This window comes from Kogia breviceps, chromosome 2, assembly GCF_026419965.1.
Source record: "Kogia breviceps isolate mKogBre1 chromosome 2, mKogBre1 haplotype 1, whole genome shotgun sequence".
Taxonomy (NCBI): domain Eukaryota; kingdom Metazoa; phylum Chordata; class Mammalia; order Artiodactyla; family Physeteridae; genus Kogia; species Kogia breviceps.
In genome coordinates this window covers 141,947,564-141,975,009 of record NC_081311.1, presented here as the reverse complement: position 1 = coordinate 141,975,009, position 27,446 = coordinate 141,947,564, and the positions used below count along the sequence as shown (strand labels likewise).

Here is a 27,446-nt window from a genome sequence, read left to right as displayed (position 1 = left end):
CGCCGTGGGTGGACCCACACAGTCCAAACCCGTCCTGTTCGTGGGTCAACTAATTTCTATACAATATAACACTCAATTCACCTGCACGGTTCAACAAGTTTTGACAAATATATACACCGTGTAATCACCACCCGAGGCAAGACAGAACATTTCCGTCACCCCTGAAAGTTCCCTCATGCCCCTTTCCAGTCAGGACCCTCCTTTCAGAGGCAACTGAGGCTCTGATTTTTATCACCGTAAAGGAATTTTGCCAGTTTTAGAACTTCATGTAAAAGGAATCAGACAATATGCCCTCTTTGGTGTCTGGCTTCTTTTGCTTAACGTAACGTCTGTAAGATTCATGTTGTTGCATGGATCAGTAGTTTTTTCCTTTCACTGACGAATAGTTTTCCATTGCAAGGGTATGCTCCAATGTGCTTATCCATTCTCCTATTCGTGGACATTGGGTTGTTTCTGGTTTGGGGATATTATGAATAAGGCTGCTAGCAATCTTGTGCACGTCTTTCTGTGGACATGGTTATCTTTTTATATGACTACTTGCTCTAAGAAAACAGGGGAAATCGTTTGAAGATGAACTCAGCTTTTTTAGTGCGGGAGTACAGTTATGATATTTAAATAAGAAACCGGAACGGGGATACTGTTATGTCAGTCTGTCTTAAAGAGATGAGGAAACTGAGGGTCAGAACGGTGGATTCACGAGGCCCGAGTTCACACAGATAGTAAGTAACGCAGCCAGGTTCCAATTGTGACTATCTGACTACAGATTTCCAGCTTCTTGTATTACGCTGCCCCCCTCAGCCACAATAGGGTAAAAGCAGCACCCAGTGAAGTGCTGTGTGGCTAGCTGATAAAATGTCCTGAATCAATGATTTAAAAGTGTGAGCTGTACTAAAAAAGTAATTTCCTTTCTGCATGCAACATGGATGATGATACTTGGATTTAATCCTAACTAGTTTCAAGTAATGCAGTCACTCAAGATCACCTGGACGTTAATTTTGCAAAAGGTATTATCAACTGAGGGAGATACACAAGGGTAGTACTGTGTTTAAAAGCACAGTTTTCCTTTCATGCATGCACCTAATACACGATAATAGGCAAATGTTATTAAGATCAAGTTAGTGACTTTGTAATCACATTACTAAGACAAATGCCCATAAGAATCCAGTTCCTTGAACCATAGCAAATTGCTTCTGCACAGATATTACCATTTAAAATTGTGTTCAGGAAAATAAAATCAATAATATCTCAGAAGAGAATGAAAGATCATGGGGAAACATAAAAATGGCCTGTTAATAAATTTTCCAGAAAGGCAGCTGTGAATAAACTCAGTCAGAAAAATATCCCCAGGGCTGAAATATCAATACCCAGCAAGTCAGATACTTCTGAGTAATTTTCAAGTTCTAGTAAAAACACAAGATGGATTATGATAAATCACAGACTTTCACAAATTCTTTAGACTACAGGTTCGCTTAAAGATCCACTAGCCTACTTCATTTTTTAAAAAACAATCATCTGGACCCTTCAGAAAGAATCCTAGCCTAATTTATACTTTCCAGTGTAAATTTCTATTTTGAAACCTGACAGAGATGAACCATATGTATTACTACTGCCACTATCCATGTAGCTGAATTATCTACGATTAGCTACAAGGTATAATGCGCAAGAACTATGTAGATCTGTTATTCATGAGCTTGCTGTAGACTTTTACGGAATAAGTTGTCTTCTCCATTTCTCATCTCCTATCCCCGACACCTGTCACCACGTGTCACCAAGAGGTACACAAAGACATAGCCTGTGAAAGTCAGTCACATGAGCCCATCCTCTTGCTAGTGAGCAGCTCTTGTAATGATGACAAAAGACTGAAATTATTCTTGGATTTCCCCTAGAGAGTTTAACATGACACCTGCCTGCTCACACATAACAACGTTTAGTCATGTTAGTACTGCCAAGTGCCCTTCTCAGTGTAGCTCCGTGCGTCAGGACCTCTGTGCAGAGGGGCACCAGCCCCCCATCATTCCATCCAGCACCTGGGCTCATTCCCAGTGTCCCACGCTCTCCCACCAGAGCTGAGTGTGGGATCCGACCTGCCTTCATCTCCTCCTTCATACTCCATCCTCTCAAATGTTAAGGACAGGGCATCACAAATACAAGATAATGGTTTTGAAAGCAGGACTATAAAACCTCACCTGAAAGAAGCGTTACTTGCAACTTCAAACTTGACTTTCAGCAGACTCAGTATTTTTAGGACAAATTTACTTAGAAATCTGAATGGATTGGGGAAGTGTGGATTGGGCAACTGGGATAATTGGGCACAGGAAGAAAAAAGTCCTAAGAAGAACATCTTCACCCTAAAGATGAATCACTACCTTTATAGTCCCTAGGGGCGAGGCCTTGTTTGCATTTGAATTCCAGGCGGGGACTTGCAATGGGCTTAGAAAATAATTACCAAATGGAGACATTTACATTCAAACGTTCTCTCAGGTAGCAGAACCAATATGGTTGCTCAGTATGTATCAATAAGTTGAAAGGCAGGACAAATGTGAGCCATAGGAATGCGAGTCAGAGTAGCAGATGCATTCCTATTTTAGTGCACACTCGCAGCTCACCAGATCCCTGCAGGTCAGAGTTCCAAGCCTGAACCCCCGTGCAGAGGCTTTAAATGCACGCCTTTGCCTGCAGCTGCAAGTGCCTATTTTTGAAGGTAACACTACTATTCCTTTAAACTCACACATTTTCTAGAGATCTGCTCATGTCTCAATACTTATCAGATAGGGACTATTCACACATTTATTTTCTGCTCATTTGCAGATTAATGTTCAGAAAGGTTACCTGAAATATTTACAGTGGGAGAGACTGAAGAAAGCAATCGGCAAGGACTGTGAAACATCAACAGTGAAGGAATGTCCCATTTCACATTAAGATGGCAATTAATTTGGGGGGACTTTCAAATATGAAATGACGATTTAAAAATCTGAGTGTCTTCAAGCATGAAGTTGGGTTTAGCAGATGCTGCTGGAGTCCTGCCAGATTCCCCCACCCCTTTCTCCCACCCTAGCCCTACCCCCGAAGGCAATTGTAGGTTTCTGGACAGTTCCCACACACACTCGCGGTTTCCCCTTTCATCTGCATTGCTCCACTTGAGGGCAGAGTGCTGGGCAATTAATGCCTGTAAGGTATATCTTCCAAAGAGGCATGAGAGGAGCAAGATAAATACGCCGGCTTCCTACCCTACCCAGTTTCTTGGAGGGTCCCCCGGAAGGAGTGAGCCCAGTTGCCCATAGCTGAACTCCTTATCGACACACTTTTATAGGCATTCCTCATTCCTCCTGTCAACTTCCCACTCCCTTACAACACTTCCTGGGGTTTCCTCCATAAAAACCACTTGCAGCCAAATCCTCGTCTCCAGGTTAGCTTCTGGGGAAACATGAGACTGGGTTAGCTAAACGTGGCTCTGAGTCCCAAGTTACACGGAGACCTCTGAGGAGGTACTGGGCCTAACCAGTGTTCCCAGAGAGATTCTATAATAGCAACAGAGACCGGCTTATCACTGACTGCTTTGCATCAGACACAGCCTAAGTGCAATATCCCTTGGGTGACACCTGGGAAGACTTCACTGTGTTAGTAAAGCATCCTGGGTCTCCAAGGCCAATTCTACTATATAACTAGCAGTGATGGGCTCTCAAAAAAAGAAGTACCTACGACACATTACTGATATGATACCTGGTTTCTTCCTGCAATCTGATCCAGCTCTCTCTCATCTGTGAGGCCACTTGATCGCTTGTCCTACCTTCTAAAAACTTAATCACCCAGTCACCCTTAATAGTACTCATCCTCCTGTGCAGCGGTATTCACGTGGATCTCCACATGTGAGAGTGGAGTACTATATGCCATGCCCTGGGCCAGGTGTCTTGACTATGATGTCTCATTAATTCTTCACAACAGTTAAAGGAGATAATGTATTTAAGTGCTTTGCACCATTCCTGACTCAAGAGAAATGCTTAATAAAGATATTCTTCTTACTGATGGTAGTATTAAAGCAATCCTGCAACACTGGGATTATTGTTATTTTATAGGTTGAGGAAAATCAGGCTCAGAGATGTTCAGTAATTTGTGCAGTGTGGCTAACAGGTAGAAGAGTTGAGACTAGAAACTAGTCAATCTAATTACCTCCCATATACTTCCTAAATTATTATATGAAATTTAAGAACCACTTTCTAAGGTTCAGGAGGAAAACTGATTAATTATTAATTTAATGCATACAGCTTCTTTTTGCAATCAGCCAGTTCACAGATTGAACACCTAATAATCCCCAATCACCAGGAAAATACCAAACATTTGGCCCTGCTCCCCCTCCAACCCTCTAACCCCAATATTGGGGCCCACTTGACCCTCACCTAGAGGATCAAATCCATACCAGGCCGGGGCTCCGATCCTCTTACTCAGGAGAAATGCAAGCAACCAAAGCCAGAAACTACGAATCGCACCTGCATTTTTGCTTTGCCCGCTCTGATCCTGTGCCCCGTTCTAATAACGTTGGAGAAACTGGGTTTCTATCTTTCTGCGTCTCTGTCCCGATAACCTGCCGGTATCCCAATTCTTCTCAAAGTGGTAGACTGCCTCGTTGTGACAGCACTCCCCAGGCCCTGGCTTCTCCTCTCTGGCACCCTTCCAATAATGGGCCTCATCGTCAGCCTGGCCACCCATCTCCATCACGGCGGAGCCTGCTTCCTGCCTCCCTGCCCAGCACCAAGCCCCACCCATCATGTTAGACCTGCCTCAGCCCTTCACCTGCTCACCTGGGGGCTGTGCTGCTCCCACATCCTGCGTCCTCCCCCACCTCCTGCCCAGCAGTACCTGCACATGCCCTCTAGAAGGTGCCCACCTCCACCGTGGGCAGCCCCCAGCTTCCCCTCCTGCTCAGGCGGGCACCACCTGAAGTCAGGAGCAATATCTTGGTATGGTATGTGTTTCAGCCGAATAGGTGGGGTCTGGTTATTTCTACTCCTAAAAGTTGGTATTAGGCAAGTTAACAAAGATGTCAACAGTCTGGCCCTCCTGGAAGGCAGGGAACATCAGGCAAAGCACAGACACACCTGGAGGTACCAGAGCGGGAAATCCCCTGGAAGCAGCACAGGGAGAAGAGGACGCACCTTGTAGACCTAGATTCAAAGCTCATTTCTGCCAATTACTAATCCCGGGCTTTGGGTAGAATGCTCCCGGGAGCCTCAGTATCCTCATTTGCGAAATGGGCACAGTCTTTCTCGTTAGATTATTAGCAGAATTCAGTATACATGATAGATAGTCCTATACGGTTCCTGGCACACGGGTGCTCCATAAAAAGTGGAAAATGTTATTTCTGACTTAACCTATACATGTATATAAATATGGTTATCCACATTTCTAAACAGCAAAGTGTATTTTTCTACCATTTAAGTAACAGAGAATCTCTTATTCATTTTGCGTTAATCTCCAATTAATGATGGCTTTTTCAACACTTAAATTCCAAGTTTCTCTGTCCCCCAGTCTGGATGTCAAGTGGTTTGAATGATCTGCAAAACACTTCAGCTCTCTGGGGGAGCATGTATTCAAAGGAACCCTTCTGAAGAATCCTGCTGTAAATCAAAGAATCCTCTGTACTGCAACTAATCACCCCTTAATTTATCTGCTTTGTATGTCTGGATTATAGTATACTGGGTTTTCTTAAAGTAGGCATTCTCATATGAGGCATTTTATCTGTTTGTTTCATTATAAACATGACTACAGTATGGACATGGGAATGGTGTTAAGAAAGTCCACGGTTATGTGTCACTGACATCCAAGCTAATAAACATGGACCTTGCACATGAGGTCTATGAGCAGCAGCTGAAATCTAATTTACACAAGTTAGACATTCTGATGAAATTTACAACAATAAATTAGAAGAATTCTGTGTAAGTACATCAATTTTTTGACTGTCCTGTAACTTTGAGGGGTAGCCTATTTTTAATCATGCATATTTAACTCACTTCCTTCTTAGTAGTTCAAGAAGTTAATTGTCTCACCGCATATTTATTGTTTTGGATACATGTTGGGTTAACATCAAGGAACAAACTGGTCCTTTAAGTGTGTACACCCTGAAACAAATTTTTACAAAGCAAATATTTTTACAATTTTCATTTTAGGCCTATAGGCAATACTTGCCATTAAGTTTGGTAGTGCCTGGGTTTATTTCATAAGCTGGAATTTAGTCCTGGAATTTATGGAATGTTCCAAGTCCTTTTAGAAAATAAAAGTTTAATGGAACCTAATCTCTGAATTTGTCAAGACATTAGGGCGTATGTGCAGCCTAAAGGATTTACTACCAAGCAGGAAGGCAAAATACTAAGACAAATGTGTATTTCTTCCTAACAAACAGCAAAGACAAGTTCTGTTACTTTGAGAGCACTTCCCTGGAATCAGTGTTAGACACAGCACAACAAGACCAGGCAAGCTGGCTGCGGGATGGTTCAGTGAGAATGAACTCGTATCTGATAACTAAATCCGGGAGGCCAGTCCTGTTTCAGCAGAGAGCCAGTCTGTACTACACCATGGCTCTGTCTTGCCTCCGCCCAAACCCAGAATTACATGCAACAAAACTAAATACAGTACTCGGATGCCCCAGGCGGGATGTTAAACAAACTCTGATCAGATCCTAACAAAGAGTGTGACCTAAGCATAGACAAGTAGTAAGAGATTACAAACAACCACTCTAGACTTGGCACCTTTCAGGTTTTATTGGCTTGATAAATGGGTTCAGAAAATGTTTCCAAATGACAGCAAGGTCTGAAAATAATGGGGTGTTATGAGAATGAACCAAGGAATCAGACAGACAAAAACAAAGACGGGGAATGATAAAGCAACATGACAGAGAAACATGCCTGTCCTCCACATTTTACAAACAAACATGCAACGCTTAAAAACATCTTTGTTGTATAGACAGAGGGTTAAAAAATTTTTTTTAAAAAAGCACATTTTACTTTGGGGAGAGAACCAGTAAAAGACCATTTTCCAAAAATTTGGCTAAAAATCGCCAGACAACTTTATAGAGACTGATGAAAAGATGAATAAAGTGATGACCAAGGCCAAACTCAGCCCCATTCTCTGATCCCATGAAATGGCTGAACAACATTGTTAAACTTGCCATTTCGAATACCAAGTGCATTTCCTGCTTTTTCTATTCTAGCACTGCCCTCTTGTGGTGAAACGACAACATTGCAACCAACAGCATTCCACTTTAGGCAACCGACTTTTCTTGGTACGCGGGCCTCTCACTGTTGTGGCCTCTCCCATTGCGGAACAGAGGCTCCGCGACCATGGCTCACGGGCCCAGCCGCTTCGCGGCATGTGGGATCCTCCCGGACCGGGGCACAAACCCATGTCCCCTGCATCAGCAGGCAGACTCTCAACCACTGCGCCACCAGGGAAGCCCCCGACTTTTCTTTCAAAGTAGTAATAAAAAAGCACGGAAGCCCTGCTCCTTGCCAAGCTTCGCACTAAGTGCTTTATATACATTAACTCATTTAAGGCAGGAACTAGTATCTCTAACTTACACGTGCTCTAACTTGCTTACGGTCACTCAGCAATTAAGTGGCTCTGAGGATTTGAAAGCGGTCTGATTTAAACCACCGTGCATTGCATTAAGTAAATAGTACCACTTTAAATAAGCATCTGCTATACAAATATAAAAGTTTTAATGAATTAATAAAGCATCCCATTCCCTATTTTGCAGTATGAACTTCTATTTGCTCTGCAACCATCAGAAATTCTTCTTTCATAAGACTGGGGAACTGTTATACTTTTTTGGTGTAAAGATTAGTTTAAAACTTTATTTTTAGGATTTAAATAGTTACCATGCCAAAGAGGCTCCTCATTTATAAAATCTGCAGAGAAAAGCAGGACCCTGTCTCTCCGGCCCCTCCCCCTCCACACACACGCAGTTGGGTATTGTTTGAGATAGTGCAGTTTTTAAAACTATTGTTTTTAAGCTTCATATTTGTTTTATAACTTGTTCCAATGCTCACTCCTAACCTGAAATCCACTTAAACATGAAAAAGTCCACCCACAGTATTGATATTATTCATTCCAGTGGGAATGTAAAATCTCTGGCTTTTAGCCCGTTAAGTTAAACAGGCACCGGAGACAGGCAGGTTCTTGAGCACACGAGTTCAGCTGTGGGCCTCTGAAGGCCTGCGGGTCCTGCTTAGGCTTAGGTGAGAAACCGAGGGTGGGGACAGGTCTCGCTGGGAACTGGAGGCTATATCCCCAGCAGAATCTGTGCTGCCGAGTGGAAATCTACACGAGCACGTGAGCCAGGCTGGGACACTCGGGGATAGTGAGGCGGCCCGTGGGCATGGCCCCTTGCTGGACATTCTCCGTTTCAGGGGGTAAGAACGCACGGCCAGGCAGGAAAACGGCTGGGAAGCTGGGAGAGGGGCCTCTGACAGCCGCACGGGGACACAGGGGCAGGAGTACTTCCCCAGTAGGTTTTGTTTCACGGCGCAACGGGATCAATATAAATTACAGGAAGGCATTTACAAGGACGGTCTCTGTAAAAGTTCACCGTAATAACAGGAATGGAATAATCCATGGACTTCCCAGAGTTCTTAGCACACCCACGGTTTCAAGGCTGTAACGCAAGAAACAAAAGCACCGTGGCACCAGCTCCTCGGGGAGGGTCTCCGGCAGGTACGGCCCACGTCCCTCTCCTCACCCGGGGGCTTTTGTCTCTCCCCTCCCCCCGGTCGGCGCTCGAGGCCTTGGACTGGGGAAGACTCAGGTGAAGAGAAGGCGGGGAAGCAGAGCGTAGGCCTAACTGCGTGAGAGGCAGAGAAGCTGGACCCAGCCAGCGCGCGCGGCAGGCTCCTGTACCCCAGGGTCCCGGTCCCGAGCCCCGGCGGACACTGGGCGGGGCAGCATCAGCGCGCCAGGTCGTGCCTCCCCGGCTGGCACACGTGTGTTTCTAAACTGACTGGGCGGGCTGACCCCAAACAGGACCAGGAGGCGAGACACCTGGCTGCCCGCAGCCCCATGGCTTTTCCCCTCCGCCCTCCCCTGCCGGGAAAGGGCCTGAAGGTTATATTACTACTCACCGGCGCGTTTCTCTTTTCCTCCTTCTCCCAAATGCCGAATCGAGGGCTTTCTTTGCTATAACGTTGGGCATCGGCGTGATCCCAGGGGATGAAGAAGGCACCACACACACCCGTGCCCACCATACGTGCGTACCGGCAGCGCCTGGGAGCAAGCGCCCTTTTGTACCTGCGGCCTCCCTCGTGTGGCTAAGCTCAGCGTGGCACGGGCAGAACACTGGATTGGAGAAGGCAGTCAGGTGACTGCCAGCTCTATGGGCTACCACTGTGTCCTCCTGAGTGGCTAACTCATTCACCTGTGACCTAAGCAAGATGCAACACAGCTGGGTCGACCTAACAGAGCGGCTCAAACAAAAGAGTGCAAGGGAAACGCTTTGCACGTGATGAGATTTAATACTACCCTGCTCGTAGTGTATGGCCAATGAGAAAGAAGTGTGACCCTCCACGGGAGGGGAGGTCCAAAGAATTGAAGAAGAACCTGCCAAACCAATCATACTGAGAGCAAGAAGTGCGTTTTCTTACTCTGGTGAGCAGAAAAGTAGAGAGGAATCATGGGAAGGGAGAAAAAGTAATATATTGAAAGAGGCAGGAAAGTAACATCAATTTATGAGGCAAATAAAATATTTCTGCTCTGTGTATTCTTAAAGTTACATATAGTTATATCTTCCTATCATACAGAAGAAATAGGATTTTTTTTTTGGGTAAAAATTCCCCCCAAATCAATAGTACCTAATAAATGTATGCCATAAAAATACTGTACCAGAATCTGTGAAGGGTTTTCTTCCTTATGTGTTTCTTATTTCAATCAGTGGCATCACCACCCACCTCATCATCCAAGTCAGGCTCTTCCTTTTCTCTCAACCCCCTACACATCCCGTCAACACCTATCCCACCCTCTAACCTAGAAACCCTTTGAAAGGATGGGCCACGCTCGTTTCACTGTGCCCGTCCAGGCCTGAAAGGTGGTGCAGGAGGGCCCACATGCCAGGGGCAGCCCAGCAGAGGGTGAGAAGCGGGCCTTCCCCGGCAGCACGCCTCGGGGGGGGGGGGGCAAACACTTGCAAGGGGAGCTTGGAGGTGAGGTGTAGAGCTCTGAGTTCTGAGCTGGAATCGGAAATGCAGGAGGGTGGCTGCAGGAGCTGCAGGGGAAAAGCTGCTTCTCTGCACACTTGCCATTCCTGAACTGCTCAGCCCTCACTTTATCCCTTCCCCTTCCCCTTCCCACCCTCCGGATGGCACCTGTACAACCCTGAGGGTCAAGAACTTGAGCCCTAGACACGAAGAACTGGCTCTGACACCTAATGGCTGTGTAACCTGTAAAATGAGACTAATAATAGCACTGAATGGGGAAGGCAATGTAGGGAGTAGCCAGTGAAATAAAACTTGTAAAGTGCTTTGCACAAAGCTGCCTCTAGTGGGCGCCCTGTTACCATTAGCCATTCCTGCCCTTATCTCACCATTCTGGCTCAGCTAAAACCCCACTGAGGAGCCACAACTCAGAGACAAGGTTGGCAGTTCATCACCACCGTCTCCTCTGACTTCTGACTCTTAGATGAGAAGAGAGGCATGCAGGGGAGGGGGAGACTTGAGGAAAGGAAATAGCTAGCAAGGCTAGGAAGAAACTGTCCTAACCACTTTTGAAGATTTGACGCTTTGCTGTTACCTCATTTATTTCCTTAATTCTCTCTTAGTCTCTTTTAACTTTTCTTCTTTTTCTTTTACTGCCCCCTGCCCACCTTTTTTCGTGTGTAAGCAGCAGGAAGAACATGAAATTTGGAGTGTGTCCGACGTGAATTCAATTCTTTTTTTTTTTCTTGCCTGCATTTTATAAAACTAAAATGAGTTTATTTTGCTAAGTCAGGCAGTAAAAAGAAGGAAATACTTCTCTTTTATAGCCATGTACCTCTAAAGCCACTCTCCAGGAATTTTCCAGCACTAACATTTTTGGTCTGCAGAGACCAAAAATATGCAGATAAAGTTAGTCCCAGCAAAGATTCCACAACGTAACCAAACTTCCTTTACATACACAGGGGAAAAACAAACCCACAGATTTAATACAAATTTCAAAAAATGTGACCTCATAAAACTGTCATTCAGAGATCCCTAAGGACTCTGCTTTATCTACTTAGTGGCGGACATTAACAACTCCTCTGGGCAGACAACGGTCAATGTAGTAATTAGCCAGAAAACTGTGCCGACTTGCAGTGGGTTCTTTTTCCTACGAAAATATTAATACTGCTGCATGAGGTTTCATATGATGCATGGCAACTTAGTGAAAGAAATTGGAAAAAAAAACCTTGAAATCAGGAAGTACAACAAAATTAGAGAGTTGCTCACATTCCAATAGGTATTTGTTAAGCATCTAGGAGGTATCCAAAATTTTTCTATAAGCCACAGAAATTTATCTTCCTTTACCAAACACAGAATTGTTGTAAAACCCAGTAAGCTTCATTTTGAAATATCGAGTGAATTCAATTCTTAATTTAGCCACGTACAGTTGTGTGGCCCCAGGAAAGTTATACCTAAGGTCTCTGAGCCTTGTTTTCAAGCCCCTGTAAACTAGGACGTGAATAACTAAAGATGAAGTCAGTTAATATCCACGGAACCCCTAGCACAGTGTGACACATGAAGGCACTTAGCAACGCTGTTGCTGGTCTCTAGGAATTCCACGTCTTTTCTTGCTTCTCCTCCCATGGCCCATTGCCCAATCTCATTTTGTATAGGATGGTTAATTTTGTGTGTCAACTTGGCTAAACTATGGTAATCAGTTGTTCAGTCAAACAGTCTATATTTTGCTATAAAAGTATTTTTTAGATGTGATTAACATTTACAATCAGTAGACTTTAAGTAAAGCAGATTACCTGCCATAATGTGGGTGGGCCTCATCTAATCAGTTGAAGGCCTTGAGAGCACACAGGTTTCCCCTGAGGTTTCCCAAAGAAGGAATTCTGCTTCCACAATGCAACATAGAAATTCTGCCTGAGTTTCCGGCTTTTAGACTCAAGACTGCAGCATCAACTTTCACCTGAATCTCCAGCCTGCCAGTTGCCCTGAAGATTTCAAACTTGGCAGTCCCCACAATCACATAAACCAATTCCTTGAAAGAAATATCTGTCTCTATCTATCTGTCTATTTATCTATCTATCTGTCTATTTATCTATCTATCTCCTGTTGGCATTGCTTTTCTGGCAAACCCTCACTTACATAGGATACTACTCTGATTGGCTAACCCATAGACCTGATGTGGCCACATCACTAGTGGGCAGAGACCAGAGTCCATTACAAGGCTAGAGCAGCTAGAAATTGTTTTTCTTGTTTCTCCACTTTGAGCAACTTGCCACGAGAGAAGATTCAGCCATCTCATTCATTCTCCTTAGCTTCTTCGCTCTGTGTGGCTGGAACCCTGTCTTGCCCATCAGAGCTGGCTAGAAGGCTAGGATCACTGTCTGTCTCAGGCTACTCTTGGGAGGGTTGGAGGATGTAGAGGTCAGTGTGTTTTCCTTGTTTCTTAGTGACTCTCCAAATCAATTCAGAAAACTCTGGTTGGACATTACGGTTGGACTCTGTGAAGTACACAGAGGAGGCAATAAACCAGCTTTGGTATAAAACTAATTCCTAACAAAGTAAGAGAAGAGCAAGCCCAGCTCAGGAAAGTTCTCTGCATTGGGGCTGAGGTCAAAACCACAGCTAAAATCTAAAGTTAAAAGTTTACTAAAATTTTTTTTAAACCCACAGCTAATAACAAAGTGTTGCTCAGCTATTCTTGGCTGGCACCCCATGGTGAGAGATAATTGGTCCAGGGTAACACTCTAGCAGCCCCTGGCCAAATACTATTCTAATACCATCAAAATCTCATGCCAGCTTTTAACATCTGAGGTGTCAGCACATCACTGCTGATATTATTTATCATCCCTTAGGAACATCTGCTCTGCTTTTTAAAATTCTTTCCTCATCTCTCTTGCTTATATTTCTTGCCTTCTCACCTTTCTCCTCCTTAATTTGCATCTTCCTTCCCTTTCCTCACCTTTCTCTTTTCAACTTTTCACCCACACCATCGTTACTCATTCAGGACCATGCAGAGGAGGAAGGAAAATCATCCTCTTCTAGGTCCTGTCCCCTCTGCACATCCATGGAGGTGCAACTGGGTGAAGCTAAGTATCAGGACCAGCTGAGAGCAAAGAGGGCCGGAGAGGACCCACCAGGACAGCAGTCTGCAGGTAAAAGATGTGCAGAGATGCAGGACATGGGGTGATCTGAAAGGATGAAAAGTAGCCGAGAGAGGGAAATTACATGCTTCATCATGTTTCTTCGGAGTCAAACAGTACAGTGTTGGCTAAGAGCGTATTTCAGGTGCCTAAGTCCTTGGGTTTTCATCTTGGTTCCCTAATTTCTAGATATGTTACTTGGAGCAAGTTAGTTAACCCCTTGAGGCCTTAGTTTCCTCATCTGTAAAACGAAACAGTAATGTGACCTACCTCATAGGGTTATTGTGAGGATTAAAGGAGTAAACACCTATTAAGTGCTTAGAACACTGCCTAGCACATAACAAATATCCAAGAATTGCTAGCTATCCTCAGTCCCACTGGGAAACGGAGGCAGCTTACAAGAATCAAAACCCACCTCCCCTGTTGGGCTGCTCTGAAATCCGAGAGGAAACTGGCCCTGTGAGACCGGGGAGAGGGACAGTACCATTGACGCTAGCGGGCACAGATTCCAGGCAGTTTCTCATGGAACTTTTGATGCACTGGTGCATAGAAAAGGTACACTATTGGTTAAGTAGAACTTGGGCAGTGGCCTGAGATCCTAAGCCTCCATAACAATGGGTGCAACACAGGCACCTATACTCCAAACTCCAAATGTCCACTTACCAACCATCCGCTTCTCAGATGGTAACTGCCCATAACTCCAACACACACACAAGTTCCTACAAAATGTAAACCCCAAGTTGAGTGCGTCATGCATGTTTCTCACATTCGAAATGTGCCACCTCTGGAGAAGGCTCAGAAGCACTGTCTTAAACATGGTACTTGGCTGGAGATTATTTGTCCCTTTAATTGATTCTTTGATGTTTCTTGTGATTTCGTTCTGATTTTTTAGTTAGCCAATTCTCTTCCTTCAGTTTTTATCTGAATCCTGAATATGTGAATATAAACTTGGAACATTCTCATACTGAAGCTTGACGGTAGCCTCTAGAGGGGTGTCCTTTTGAGATGAGAGGTTCTTGGCTCTAAATAGGAAGGTTCTGTACATTTAGGCCACATGGGATAATGACGGAGCAAAAGTCACTGCATATATGAAAGGAGACTCTGGGTCCAATTTTAAGTTCACAAATATTACGGGGTGGAGGTCAAGAAGAATATGAGTTTTATCTACTCGGATGCCAAGCTCCTCAGAGGTGACTAATTAAGATAAAGGAAGCCTGTGCTGCACTTTAGAAAAAAAAAAGTATTATTGGCCCTCCCACATTTGACAAGTTGAGGTAGAGAAAAAGTGAGGGATATTTGGGGGACTGAATCGACCACGTTTCCACTGCATTGCTGGAGCTCTTAAAAGGCTGACGAGGGGATCACTTCTAGGATGGAGAAAAGTCAGGAAACCAGATGGAGGAGGATCTAAGGACAAACCTCAAAAGACTTGCTTCTCCTTCCCCTTTGCTCACATTTCACCTTATGTAACTGAAATTTCTCACTGCAATGGACTTGTTTGCATTTTTCCAAATAGAGAGCGAGCTCCTGGAGAACAGCCCACGTGCTCCTGCATTTCATGTTCCCAAACCTGGCGCCATACTCAAATCATGGAAGACATTCACTATATATGTTTCTTGAGTAACTTAATAAAGGATTCAACACATACTTGCTGAACTCCTTACTGTGGGAAAGAGGAAGTGGCTTGGAAAATGTAATTCTGATGACATACAAGACAGAGGGATAATGTATTGTTTAAAAGGAATAACTCTTAGTTTAAGACAAAAAAAAGAATAAGGTATCTTACCTGGTGACTGCTGGTCTCAGAAACTTTAACATCCAAAGACCCTGCCAGGACAGCATACCAGTTGGTTCCAATATCACCCTGGCGAAATACTGGAAAAGAAACAGCCATGTAAGTAGACCAAATATAAGTTGGTTTTACCACGTAACCTGATAGTTTCTCACTGGTTATTGTGAGCCTAACTTGGACCTAGATGAGCTTACCAACCTTCCTCTATCTGTTCCCACCAGAACATGCCATAATTTTCCTTCCCTCTTCTATCAACAAAGCTATATCCTATTTATTCAACGTTCCATGAAATAGAACTCTATTAAACAGAACTCTTTCATATTTACAGAGCAGCAATAAGGGATGATAACCCTAAATGCTATAAGATCCTTTGAATGTAAGAAGAATTGACTGGTATTCTCTGTAATTTATCTTAAATATACTTCACTGTATTGTGATTCTTGGAAAATTATTACTCTAGATGGGGTACATGTTAATAAGACTATGGGACTCAACAAAACTAGCTCACCACCCCAATTTCCCAAATCTATTTATATTAAAAGCAACATGCTTTCTAGAATAGAATGTCTCCTTTTAAGCTAACCAATGGCTGATTAAGAAAAATAAAATCTGTTTTTAAATTTTTAACTACTGTATTTTCATTGTCCATTTTCTTGTTTATTTTATAAATTCACTGCTTTTAGGCATTACGAGTTAACTACTCTCTGGAAATGATTCTCATCAGAAATTTCTGCACTTAATTTTGCTTTACTTTTGTAATCTCAGAGAGAAAGCATGTAGTTATTTAAAGAGACCTTTAGTTCTCATATCCATGTTAAGACCAGTAGTTTGGAAAGTCATTCTGAAACACTGGTTCAAAAATCTCATACAAACCCAACTACCCTTTTAAATATCCTAGCTAAATAACTAGATGGAATGATCTGATATTTTAAAATTCTTTTCACAGAGTCAGAAGTCAAGTGGCTCAATGAAAAAATCACATGACAACTCAGTGGGACAGTTAAGTTCTGGCAAGGCTTGTGCTCACTGCATAAGAGGAAGCTTCTGGAAGCCATAATTAATGACGACAAGCTGTTCTAAACTCTCTGACTGAGACATGCTGTGGAAAGGCAAGAACAACAATAGCATCCTATCAAGTGCAATGATAAGCTTAAGATGGGGGATTGCTGAGTTTATAACTGGCCTCTCGAGTAACTCTGCTATCCTTAGCCTTTGTCAGGGACTTATTTTAGAGTTAGGGCTTTGCCTTTCATGAACTTCTTGGCCCCCAAAGACATTATCATTTGCCAATCAAATTCACATTACACGTCACAGAAGATTCATTTTGAAAATGGCCTTAAGAAATAGAAAACAGAGTCTCATCTCTAAAAGAATCTCAGTAAGAGATTTATCTCAGTAAGAATAAAAATATTGGTTTGAAAACAATATGTATGGATGATTTTTTTAATAGAAGTATGACTATGTTTTTGCATGTGTGCATATGGGAAAACATCTTGGAGAACACACACAAAATGTGAATATCAGTCTCTGGATTTGAGGATTGTAGGGGATTTTTATTTTGTCTTCTAAATTTTCTACAATGATGTTGTGACAGATCCTGACAGGTTCCCACTCAGAATCATGCCCTCCCTTCCTCCTATTTAACTGAACATGGACTTTATACAAGTTCCCACCCTACTCTAAAGGGACAAATTCTAAGAACGTATTTCTTTCCTAGCTCAACTGGGGTAAACATGATTGGTCTAAATCAGCCATGGTGATTCCATGATCTCTGCCAGTGATTGGTTTAAAGATGGCCACATGATGCATTTCTGGCCAATGAAACAATACAGGAAGTCTGCTGGGGGATTCTGAAAAAGAGACAAGAAATAGTCCTTCAGCAGGAATGTTTTGTATCAGCACACGATGCCTCCAACTGCTGTAGTTAGTTGTATTAGAACCATTTGGGACAAATCTGAGTACAAGTGCCAACACCTGAGGATGCATAGCAAAAACAAACCAACAAAAAAGATGGGAGGCGCCTGGGACCTTAATAATGTCATTGACCCACTAAATCAACCAACCCTGAAGCCATCCTACCTCAGGACTGCTTATACATGAGTAATTGATTTTCCCTCCTTGTATGAGTTATTACTCAAGCCAGCTGGATGGGAGTTTTCTGTTACTGCAGTATAAAGCATCCCAACAGATGGAATAGCACTACTTTTTTAATGAGAAAATACTTGTTTTTTTTTTTTAATGCAGCTGTCACACTATCATTTTACTCTCCCTACCCCTTTGGTCACATCTGGAATAGATGTTATCACTGAGGTTAATTCGAAATATTGCTATTGTAAAATCACTTATGCTTTAATTTTTTAAATTACTATTATCATTAGTTAAGAGACATTTTATCTTATTTAATATCCTGCTGGCTCCCATATTTCTTGGGTTACAGAAAATAATTATATATTAGCATTTCTAAGGATACTGCTGAATGTATAAATCAGTACATCCTTCCAGCTCCATCTGGAAAGTAGGCTGCCCTGGAAGAACCATTTACATGCTGTGGATGAAGGAGTTAAAGAAATACCTACATGGAACTGAATAAATAAAGGAGAGGGAAATGTCAACCTCATATCTTTGACTGAAGCTCAAATATTTGGCACATAGATACCCCATTTGCTATCCATCCCCACAGGGTAACCACAAATGAGCACAAACTTATACATGAAAACACACCACTGGAGTTGCATTTCTTACGTGTTATTCCTTTTTCCAGATTCTCATAATAACCACATAAACAAATCTGATGAAGGAGATTTGGGTGAAATTTCTCAAAAGCTTTAACTTCTTTCAGCCGTGTGAAGATTATATCCACATCTTCACTGGATCGTTCTAATGGTCTATAAAGGGGAGAAAAGGCACAAGGCTATATCAGAAAGAACTTACTTGAGTCAACATGCATTATTCTAACTATATTCAAATTTTTGCAAATATACCAACTGCAAATATTTATCCCCCTATAACCATTATAAATATTTCCAGGCCTTTGTCAACTGTTCACCTTAAATCACAAATACTGCAGATGGTGTGATATTGTGATTTACAATTAAAAATATAAAATAGTAAGAAATAAGAAAGTGTTCACTGTTCCTTGCACAGAGCTCCTACAACTCTTGTACTTTCTTATATGAGGGCCACAGGGGCCTCTTTAGTTATAATATTTGGCCTCTTGTCCTCAGTTCCTGAAATGCTTAAGAGCCATAAAAGTGAAATGGGTGTCAAGCCCTTTTCCACCACAACCAAGTTTATGTTAATGAGGGGACTTTTGGAAAACTCCTAAGTAACCTAAGGATGGAGACTGGCTGCCTGGAGAACCACTCATGTGATTAGAGGGTTGGAACTTTCAGCTGCATCCCTTGACGTGGGGGTGAAGGGGCTGGAAATTGAGTTCAGTCATCAATGGCCAATCATTTTCATCAAGCATGACTAAGTAATGAAGACTCCATCAAAATTCCTGAACAACGGGGTTCAGAGAGCTTCTGAGTTGGTGAACACTTGGAAATGTGGGCAAAGTGGCACCGGGAGAGGGCGTGGAAGCTCCATGCCCCATTGCCTGTACATCTCTTCCATTTGGCTGTTCCCAAGCTACACTCTTTCATAGTAAATCTAGCAAGTAACTGTTTCACTGAGTTCCGTGAACTGCTCTAGCAAATTCATCGAACTCCAAGAGGGGTTTGTGGAAACCTCCAATTTATAGCCAGTCGGTCAGAAGCACAGATTACAACTTGGACTTGCAGCTGACATCTGAAGTTGCATGTGTGTGTGGGCGGGGAGCAGTTTTGTGGGACCGAGCCCTTAACCTGTGGGATCTGATGTTATCTCCAGGTAGACAGTGTCAGAATTGAGTTGAACTGTAGGACAGCCAGCTGGTGTCACAGAATTGCATAATGTGTGGAAAACCCACACACCTGGTATCAGACGTGTAGGAAGTATGGTAGTAGCATGAGGGTAAAGGAAACACGGGAGGAGGAGTTTTCCTTTACAGATGGCTATACTTACTCAAAATTGAGGTCCCAAACACAAATGCCTGCCGGGGCCTATTAGGTAAAGTAAATGATTGTACAAAGTGCCAAATATAAGGAAAAAAATCTCTACTATACAAAAACAGTGGTAAAAGCAAAGACAAATTGCAAACTGCAGAGGTGGGACTGTCTACAGGGAGCAGGCCTTATTGGCTATTTTCCTTATCACTGGTTTTCTGTGGAAACACGGGGCCAGATGTCATGTATTTCAGTTGTTCAGGGAAAGATATCTAGACGTTTGTTCACATTTCTTAAACATTGTGTGGGCCACACATAAAACATCTATGGACTAGATCCAAATTGTTGACCATCGTTTTGTATTCTCTGGATTAAGACGAACCGGAGAACTAAACAAAAATGGGATAGTTTTACAGATTATATAAACTATTTTCTTTCTTTTCTTGGAGCCGTTTTCCAGGTCTATTTGTTCTTTGATAGATATGTCACGTTATACAGAAAATATTCACCTCCTAAATGCCCCAGAACATTCTGGGATCAGAGGAAATGAGGAGGGCCAGGATGTGACTAAGACAGGTAATTCTCACCAAATTCCCATGTGTTCCCTAACATTTACAAGCTTCCTTTGTAGTTATGTTGGAGCCATGTTCTGGCCAGTAGGCTGTGAACAAATCTAGCACGAGTTACTTCTGAGGAGAAACTGTTAAGAGCCAGGGGATGTCTCCCATCTCTCTCTTCCTCAGCCACAACTCTGCAGTGTGTGATGGGTTATTGTGTCCCTCCCCCAAAATATGCTAAAACCCTAATACCTGGTACCCATGAGTGTGACCTTATTTGGAAATAGGGTCTTCGCAGATGTAATCAAATTACGATGAAGTCACACTGGATTAGAGCGGGCCATAATCTAAGGACTGGTGTGCTTATAAAAAGAAGGAAATTTGGAAACAGACACAGGGAAGATGGCCAGGTGAAGGCCGAGGCAGAGGCAGGAGTGACGCATCTCTAAGCCAAGAAACACCAAGGATTGACGGCAGCGACCAGAAGCTGGAAGGAGACAAGGAAGGATACTCCTGAGAGCCTTCAGGGGGACTTGGCCCTGAGGACACCTTGATTTTGGACTTCTAGCCTCCAGAATCATAAGAGAACACATTTCTGTTGTTTTATCCCACCTAGTTTGTGGTCTCTTGTTTCAGTAGCCCTAGGAAACTGATGAGAAGGCAGGTGCTTCAGAAGCTACAGCCGCAAGATGGAGACTTTGTCTAAGTGACAAATAAACCGCCACTGTGTGAAGCCCCCAGATTTTGGTTGGGGGAGGGGGAGTGTTGTTAATACGGCATCACCTAGACTAACATAGAGGTCAGGACTACATGTGCCAGAGTCCAAGGAACTTGGGACATTATCAGAGGAAGACAGATCCCACCATGAGAGATGCACATTTTTGGAGGACATGAGCAGGTGACCTGTCACTAAGGGGAAGACCTAAGACACAGCTTTCATGAGTTTAATTGAGAGGCTCTTCCCTCACCCCTGTCACACTTTCAGGCCCAAGATAACTAGATTCGAAGAATCTGCTTGCAACCTCGGTGGGCCTCCCAATTAACCTCTACTCAAAGGGCCTGAGTTCTGCTTCCCAGGGAAGAAGGAGGAAAATCGTGATGCATTAGTGCCAGTTTATGAGATGACCAAGTGTCCGGAAGAGCTGAGAGCTTTGCAGGCTTACCAGGGAAGGTACAGCACACTGGGCACAGGGCCTCTTTCCACCTCTTGTCCCTTTGGAAGGGCCTTATCAACTCCCTACCAGAAGCCATGATCTCAAAAGTCAAGGGGCTCTGAAACAGGTGCTAGAATTTCAGCAGTTAATAAAGGGGTGCAGACAACTTTCAATGAGAGTCTTTGAGTGTCCGGTGGGAAAGCGTTTCCCAAGCAGTGAAGGTGCAGCGGCTGGCAGAGCTACCCTCGAAAGCTCTAGCCAGCGGAGCGCACTTCATGGGAAGCAGCGTTGACGCCAGCAGGGGTAACACCCAGCCACTGCAAGCAGCCGTGTGAACCCTACGGGGCTCAGCTACAGAAGCGCTGGCACTAGCCTGCAGGCCCAAAGCAATGGCAACATTTAAGTCAACCAGAGGGGGGGTCACAAGGACCAGATGAGCTGGAAATTGGCTGGACATTGATATGGTGGATTCTACTTAGTTACACAGGAAAAGAGATAGAGATTAGAATCCATCTTCCATCAGGAAGGAACGCAGCAACCTATCCTGTTTATTCTCCCCAGGGCATGTTCCATATTAGGAAGGCAGACCAGGGAGGCCTAAAAACATTTCTGGCCCAACACTCTCCAGAAGAAACTGAAAGCAGCAGGAAAAAAAAAAAAAAAAAAAAAAAACCCACTTACATACTTCCATACAGACCAAAACAAGCACAAAAGAACTTCAAGATTCATAACCAGATTGTGTGAGGCCAAGTAACAAAAGACACTTGGAAAGACAGAGTTAATCTGAGATAACCAGGACAAGCATGAAACCTCTCCTCCTGAGATTTTCTGTGGGCACCCCAAAATTAGGTCCTAATAATGTCTCCCCCATTGTTTAAATATTTAAGCCACAGAAACTATGAAAAGCAATGTTTTCTCTGTCATTCATGGAGTGGGGAAAATTCCATTCAGCTATTAATGGACATCTTTACCAACCCACCTCTGTAACCTACCACAGGTGATAATCCTCTGTTGCCCCACTTCTCTTGGGAATCTATAATTTCCTAATGCCACATACATTCTCCTCTCTGCAGAGGTCATGCCTGGTACTTCCTTCATAGGTCCCATGGTACTCAGTAGAGGGCCAAGCACACAAGAAGTCCTTGGATGCGATGTTCTACAGCGAGCTCAAACTGGACTCACCTTCTCTCCGACATATGCCACTGCACCTGCACTCCTTGTTGCCATGCATGGAGCAGGCTCGTCCTCTCTCACCACGTCCAGGTAATTCTACCAACTCAGTGTCTCTCAAATCCATCTCCACTTCTTAACCCCTCCGGCCACGGCCTCATTTGAGTGTGAATGAAGGGCACGTGAAACATGCACTGGGCTAGCAAGCTGAACGGCATGGCAGTCCTTGCCTAGGAAGCTGGAGAACTTGGGTTCCATCTAATAGTCAGCAGAAGTATTTGAAGCAGGAGGGTGGCATGACTGGATGTACATTTTGGAAAGATCACCTTGACTGCAAGTAAAGGCAGGTGGGAGAGTGTCAAGACCAACAGCTAAGAGACCAGTCCGGTATGAAGTATGTCAAAACGATGTTGCAGGTTTCTCTAATTATAGCTCACTCTAGGCTCCTTTCCTTAATAACTGCGTACATCTGGTCCCCTAGTAAAAGTTCCAAGTTCAGAGAAGTTGTTTTCCTTAGCCAACCCTCTGACACCCAGGACCCATGTTTTAAATCACTTTTTCTAAAACCTTCACATTTAAAACATGTTCAAACAGCAGTAGAAAGAGTCATTTACAAAAGAAGACACTGTGGTAGGCAGGATCCTAGGGTGACCCCAATGACCCACATCTTTATATAATCCCCTTAAGGGTAGGCAGAAGCTCTAGTTTACTTTTAGTCAATAGAATATGGCAAAAGTGTAGAGATATCACTCCCATGATACGTTACAATATAAAGCAAAGTTAAAGAGATTTTGCAGATATAATTAAGGTCCCTAACCAATTGACTTTAAGTTAATCACAAGGAAGATTTTTCCCAAGTGGGCCTAACCTAATCAAGCAAGTCCTTTAAAAGAGGGTAGAGGAAGTAGGAGATGCTTTCTTTTTTTTCAATTAAAAAAATATATATTTATTTTTGGTTGCATTGGGTCTTCACTGCTGCACATAGGCTTTCTCTAGTTGCATTGAATAGGGGCAACTCTTCATTGTGGTGTGTGGTCTTCTCATCGCGGTGGCTTCTCTTGTCGTGGAGCACAGGCTCTAGGCACGTGGGCTTCAGTAGTTGTGGCATGCTGGCTCAGTAGTTGTGGCTCGAAGGCTCTAGAGAGCAGGCTCAGTAGTTGTGGCACACGGGCTTAGTTGCTCCGTGGCATGTGGGATCTTCCCAGACCAGGGAATCGAACCCATGTGTCCTGCATTGGCAGGCAGATTCTTAACCACTGTGCCACCAAGGAAGTCCCAAAGTAGGAGATTCTTTTGCTGGCCTTGAAGAAGGAAGCTGCCATGTAGCAAAAGGGCTACGTGGCAAGGAATATATTAGGCCCCTGGCTGACAGCCAGCAAGAAAACAGGGACTTCAGTCCTACAACTGCAAGGAACTGAATTCTACCAACAACGAAGTGAGCTCAAAAGAGGTCCCCAGGTCCAGATAGGGACACAGCACAGTCAGCATCTTGATTTCAGCAGGAAATGCAGACAAGCATGCCTAGTCTCCTGACCCACGAAATTGATGAGGTAATAAAGGTGTGATGTTCTGGGCCACTAGGTTGTGGTGATTTGTTACACAGCAATAGAAAACTAATACAGACACAAAGTCTTTTCTCACCCTGACTCAGTTCCTTATGACCAGCTTAGGGTTCACTTCCTTCACAGAGCTTTTCCTTACAATGTTCTCATCCTTCTCTGAAGTCCAATTGATATCATTTCTTTTTGGAATCCTATCACATTATTTTACTCTTTCACATGTCATGCATGCAACTTCTGTCTTCTCGGAGATACCATCATTCTTCTATCCATTCATTTGGTGAATACTATTTGGATCTTATTTTTTATTAACTACTGAATCACTGTTTTCCTGCTTTGTTTTGTTTTTTTCTTCTCATGGTTCTTTAGCTCTTCAGGATGAATTTTACTGTCCGTCATTGAAAAGCGTCTAAATCAGACAGCAAGGTCAGACAGAGGTCTGAATCAAAAAGGCACAAACTAAAAACATTGTCGATAAAATAAAATCCTTTTAAGTATTATATAAATTGTAATGGTAAATAATGCCTATTAGCATTACAAAAAAGATAATTTTATTGGAATGTGTTTATGATTTTGAAAGGAGTGGTTTTAACAACTTATTTATAACTTTTTATCACATCTAACTTTCAAATTCATGGCACTCAAATAAACAAGACTTAACTTTGCAATATGAATTATCAAAATCTATGGAATTATAAATGACTCTCCACCAAACACATCCTTTCATGAGTACACATTCATTTTATTTATCCATTCAGTAAACTGTATTGCTTTCCTACCTTACGTTAGATACCTTTCCCTGGAAGAACAGAGGTGAGCAACATGCCGACCCTACCCACCGGGAGCTCACAATCCAGCGGGGAAGGGAGCCACATAACCAAAATCAGAATACTGTATGGTAAGTACTGTAACATGGGTACCCACAATGTTCTGGGCTGCACCTTGTTTTACTACAAAGAAGGCAAACATGGAAACTACCAAAGTCAGGTGTATGAGGGATAGCAAAGTTTCTGGATTCCAGGTGCTGCCCAAGTGTATTATGCAATGTGAACATTTAATGTGCTCTTAAATCTTAATTCAGTCAGCTCGGGATTATCTAGGGACTAATTAACCAGTTTCTGGATTAGTCAGAGCATGAAATAATAACACATAGGCATCTGTGGGGAAAAATGTACAATAACCATAAAATCAGCAAAACATCTCCTCTTAGATGACTTCTGTTGTTTGACTATATGATAATCAATATGCAAATCCTCTGCCTTGAGCCGGGCCCCGCCCTCACCAATCTGCTGAGTAAGTCCCCCCTCCTCCCCTCACCTCCCACAGAATCTCTGGGGGACCTTTCAGGACAGTGGATCCCAACACCCAGCAGTCAGACCTGTGGGAGGCCTGCAGGAAGTAGATGAAGAGGGAAAGGAAAGGAGGGAAGGGAGGCAAAGTGCTCTCTGCCCAGCTGCCTTCCCATAGTCGTGAACAGAAGGTTCATCCAAGAAATGGACAATAACAAGCTGTAACAGTACCGTCATCTTGTGGGAATGTATATAATGCTTAATTTCCTCAACTACCTCACTTGTATTTTTTCTAAATTTCCAGATGTCTTCTGAAGATCAGTAAATGTATATCAGAACATTGGGTGTAATGCTAAATAAATACATTTGCATTAAAATGACTGCGGTTTGTTTTGTCTCCTTGTGCTTTAACAGTAACTTAGCGTTATAAAGAGCTAGTCCCCACCCCTAATGAACTGTTAAGTCCGAGAAAATACATAGGAGCTTTATAAATTATAAAGGGCTACAGAAGCTATTCTTATTATGAGTACCATCAGCTTCATCATCGTCGTTAGCCACAAAGACCTTTTAAAAGAAGTATCTGAGGAAAGCAACGAATAAAGTGCTTAAAAACATATATTAGAATTCTCTTGTATTTTTGGAAGGGTTTATAGATAGGTGTGCATGTATATTTTTCTCTCTCTATTATAACAACAGTAAGATCTCAAACAACATGTACTTGATAATCTCGTCCTTTTCATAACACTATTAACTTTTTAAAAGGCTTTGAAATGTTCATCACACGGTGCTGTTAAACAAAGCAGGTATTCTGAACCCTATTTTTCCAGCAAAAACATTTTACACAGAGGCTAGGTAAGTATTAATATGCTAAAATCATGTGTGTATAATGCCAGTGATGACATGGATATATCAAAAGTCTTTGAAACTCAAGATGTTTACCACTTATCATGTTATTTTAATTATATGATTATTAACCACTTAGAATACTGAAATGTTGACTCTTTACTAATTACAAGTTTTCCCAACAACGTCAACAAAATTCAGAAAGAAGGTGTTGAAAATGCATTCATTCAATCTGCCTGTCTGTATGAGAGAAGAAAGCACTGGGGTGATACAAAGAGCATGGTTCCTGCACTGAGGAAGTTCAAACTGAGTTAGGGAGAATTGTACACATACAGCAATTATCAAGGTGCAATGTAGTAAGAAGTGCAATTAAAATAGGAAAGAAGGAAATATGAATTCAGAAGCAGAACAGATATCACTGATGGATGCAAATTCTACAAAGAGTTCATGAAGGCACTATTGTAAATTCTTCCTAAAATCAGTTCTTTCTTGTTTTTCTTTTTACGTCTGTAGTACCACCATTGCTGCGTCATTTATTCCTAAAAAATTTGGTGTGCCAGTAGGGCTCCTCTCCCTAGAGACCTGTTCTATTGACTTTTTTCCCTATGAGTTTCTTACCCACCAACCTCCTAACACACACACACAGATACACACATGCATATCCATATGTACAGAGATGTATACACACAGATGCATACACACATATATACAAACACACACATGCACACGGATAAAGATTCTTTGTTGACCAAACTGTAGTCAGACTCCTTAACCTTTTCCTAGACCCATCTGTGTACTTCTTTGTAAAATGCAGTTTTAGCAAGAACCTTGCTAAAAAGTCAGTTTAACCAGAAGCTCCCCACTCCTGACATCTGACCACCCTCCATATCTGATTGAGTGTCTCATCCTCCGCCATCCTCCAGACGATATCGGATCACCCTTGTCTTCAGCAAGAATCCCGTCGGGTCAATTTAGCCAGAATCCTCCTTACCCTTGATGTTTCCTCTAGTAATTTTCCAGCCACTGACTTCCTCCCACCCCCCACACCTTGCTCCTTGGCTGTAAATTATTGTCACTTGTCCATGCTGTGTTCGGAGTTGAGCCCAATCTCTCTCCCCCACTGCAAACTCCTATGGTGGTAGTCCCTATGCCTGACTCAATGGCGCTGAGTAAAGCCTGTTTACTACCTTTAACAAGCCTCAGTGTCTTTTCTTTTTAATATAAATTTATTTATTTATTTATTTATTTTTGGCTGCGTTGGATCTTCGTTGCTGCTCAGGGTCTTATTCTAGTTGTGGTGAGCGGGGGTTACTGTTCGTTGCGGAGCACGGGCTCTAGGTGTGTGGGCTTCAGTAGCTGCAGCATGCAAGCTCAGTAGTTGTGGCATGCGGGCTCCGTAGTTGTGGCTTGCAGGCTCTAGAGCACAGGCTCAGTAGTTGTGGCGCACAGGCTTAGCTCCTCTGCGGCATGTGGGATCTTCCCGGACCAGGGCTCGAGCCCGTGTCCCCTGCACTGTCAGGCGGACTCTCAACCACAGCATCAGCGTCTTTAATGTCACACACACACACCCAGCCACCCCCACATGCACATGAGCGCACCCCTCAACTCAACCAACTGCCAAAATTGTCTCTCTTCTATTGATTCTGCCCACGTTCAGGGTGACTCTCAGAAAAAAATCCCCTTGATGGACCCCAGGTGCAACTACAGCTTTTTATCCTCACAGCTGAGACTGTCACAAGGCACACCAC

The 27,446-nt window shown here is 43.1% G+C and overlaps 1 protein-coding gene across 4 annotated transcripts in view; it reads right to left on the bottom strand.

The window, feature by feature from the left end:
- RAPGEF4 (Rap guanine nucleotide exchange factor 4) overlaps positions 1 to 27,446 on the bottom strand; it is a 318,384-nt gene that overhangs the window by 243,435 nt on the left and 47,503 nt on the right. For all 4 annotated transcript variants that reach the window (XM_067026319.1, XM_059055418.2, XM_067026317.1 and 1 more), the window contains 2 exons: positions 17,844 to 17,986; positions 15,096 to 15,184 (listed from right to left, as the gene is read on the bottom strand). Coding sequence is in view for 3 of the 4 variants with exons in the window: in XM_059055418.2 (XP_058911401.1) it covers positions 15,096 to 15,184; positions 17,844 to 17,986 (232 nt within the window). In the remaining variant the exon portion in view is untranslated. The remainder of the gene's footprint in view (positions 1 to 15,095; positions 15,185 to 17,843; positions 17,987 to 27,446) is intronic.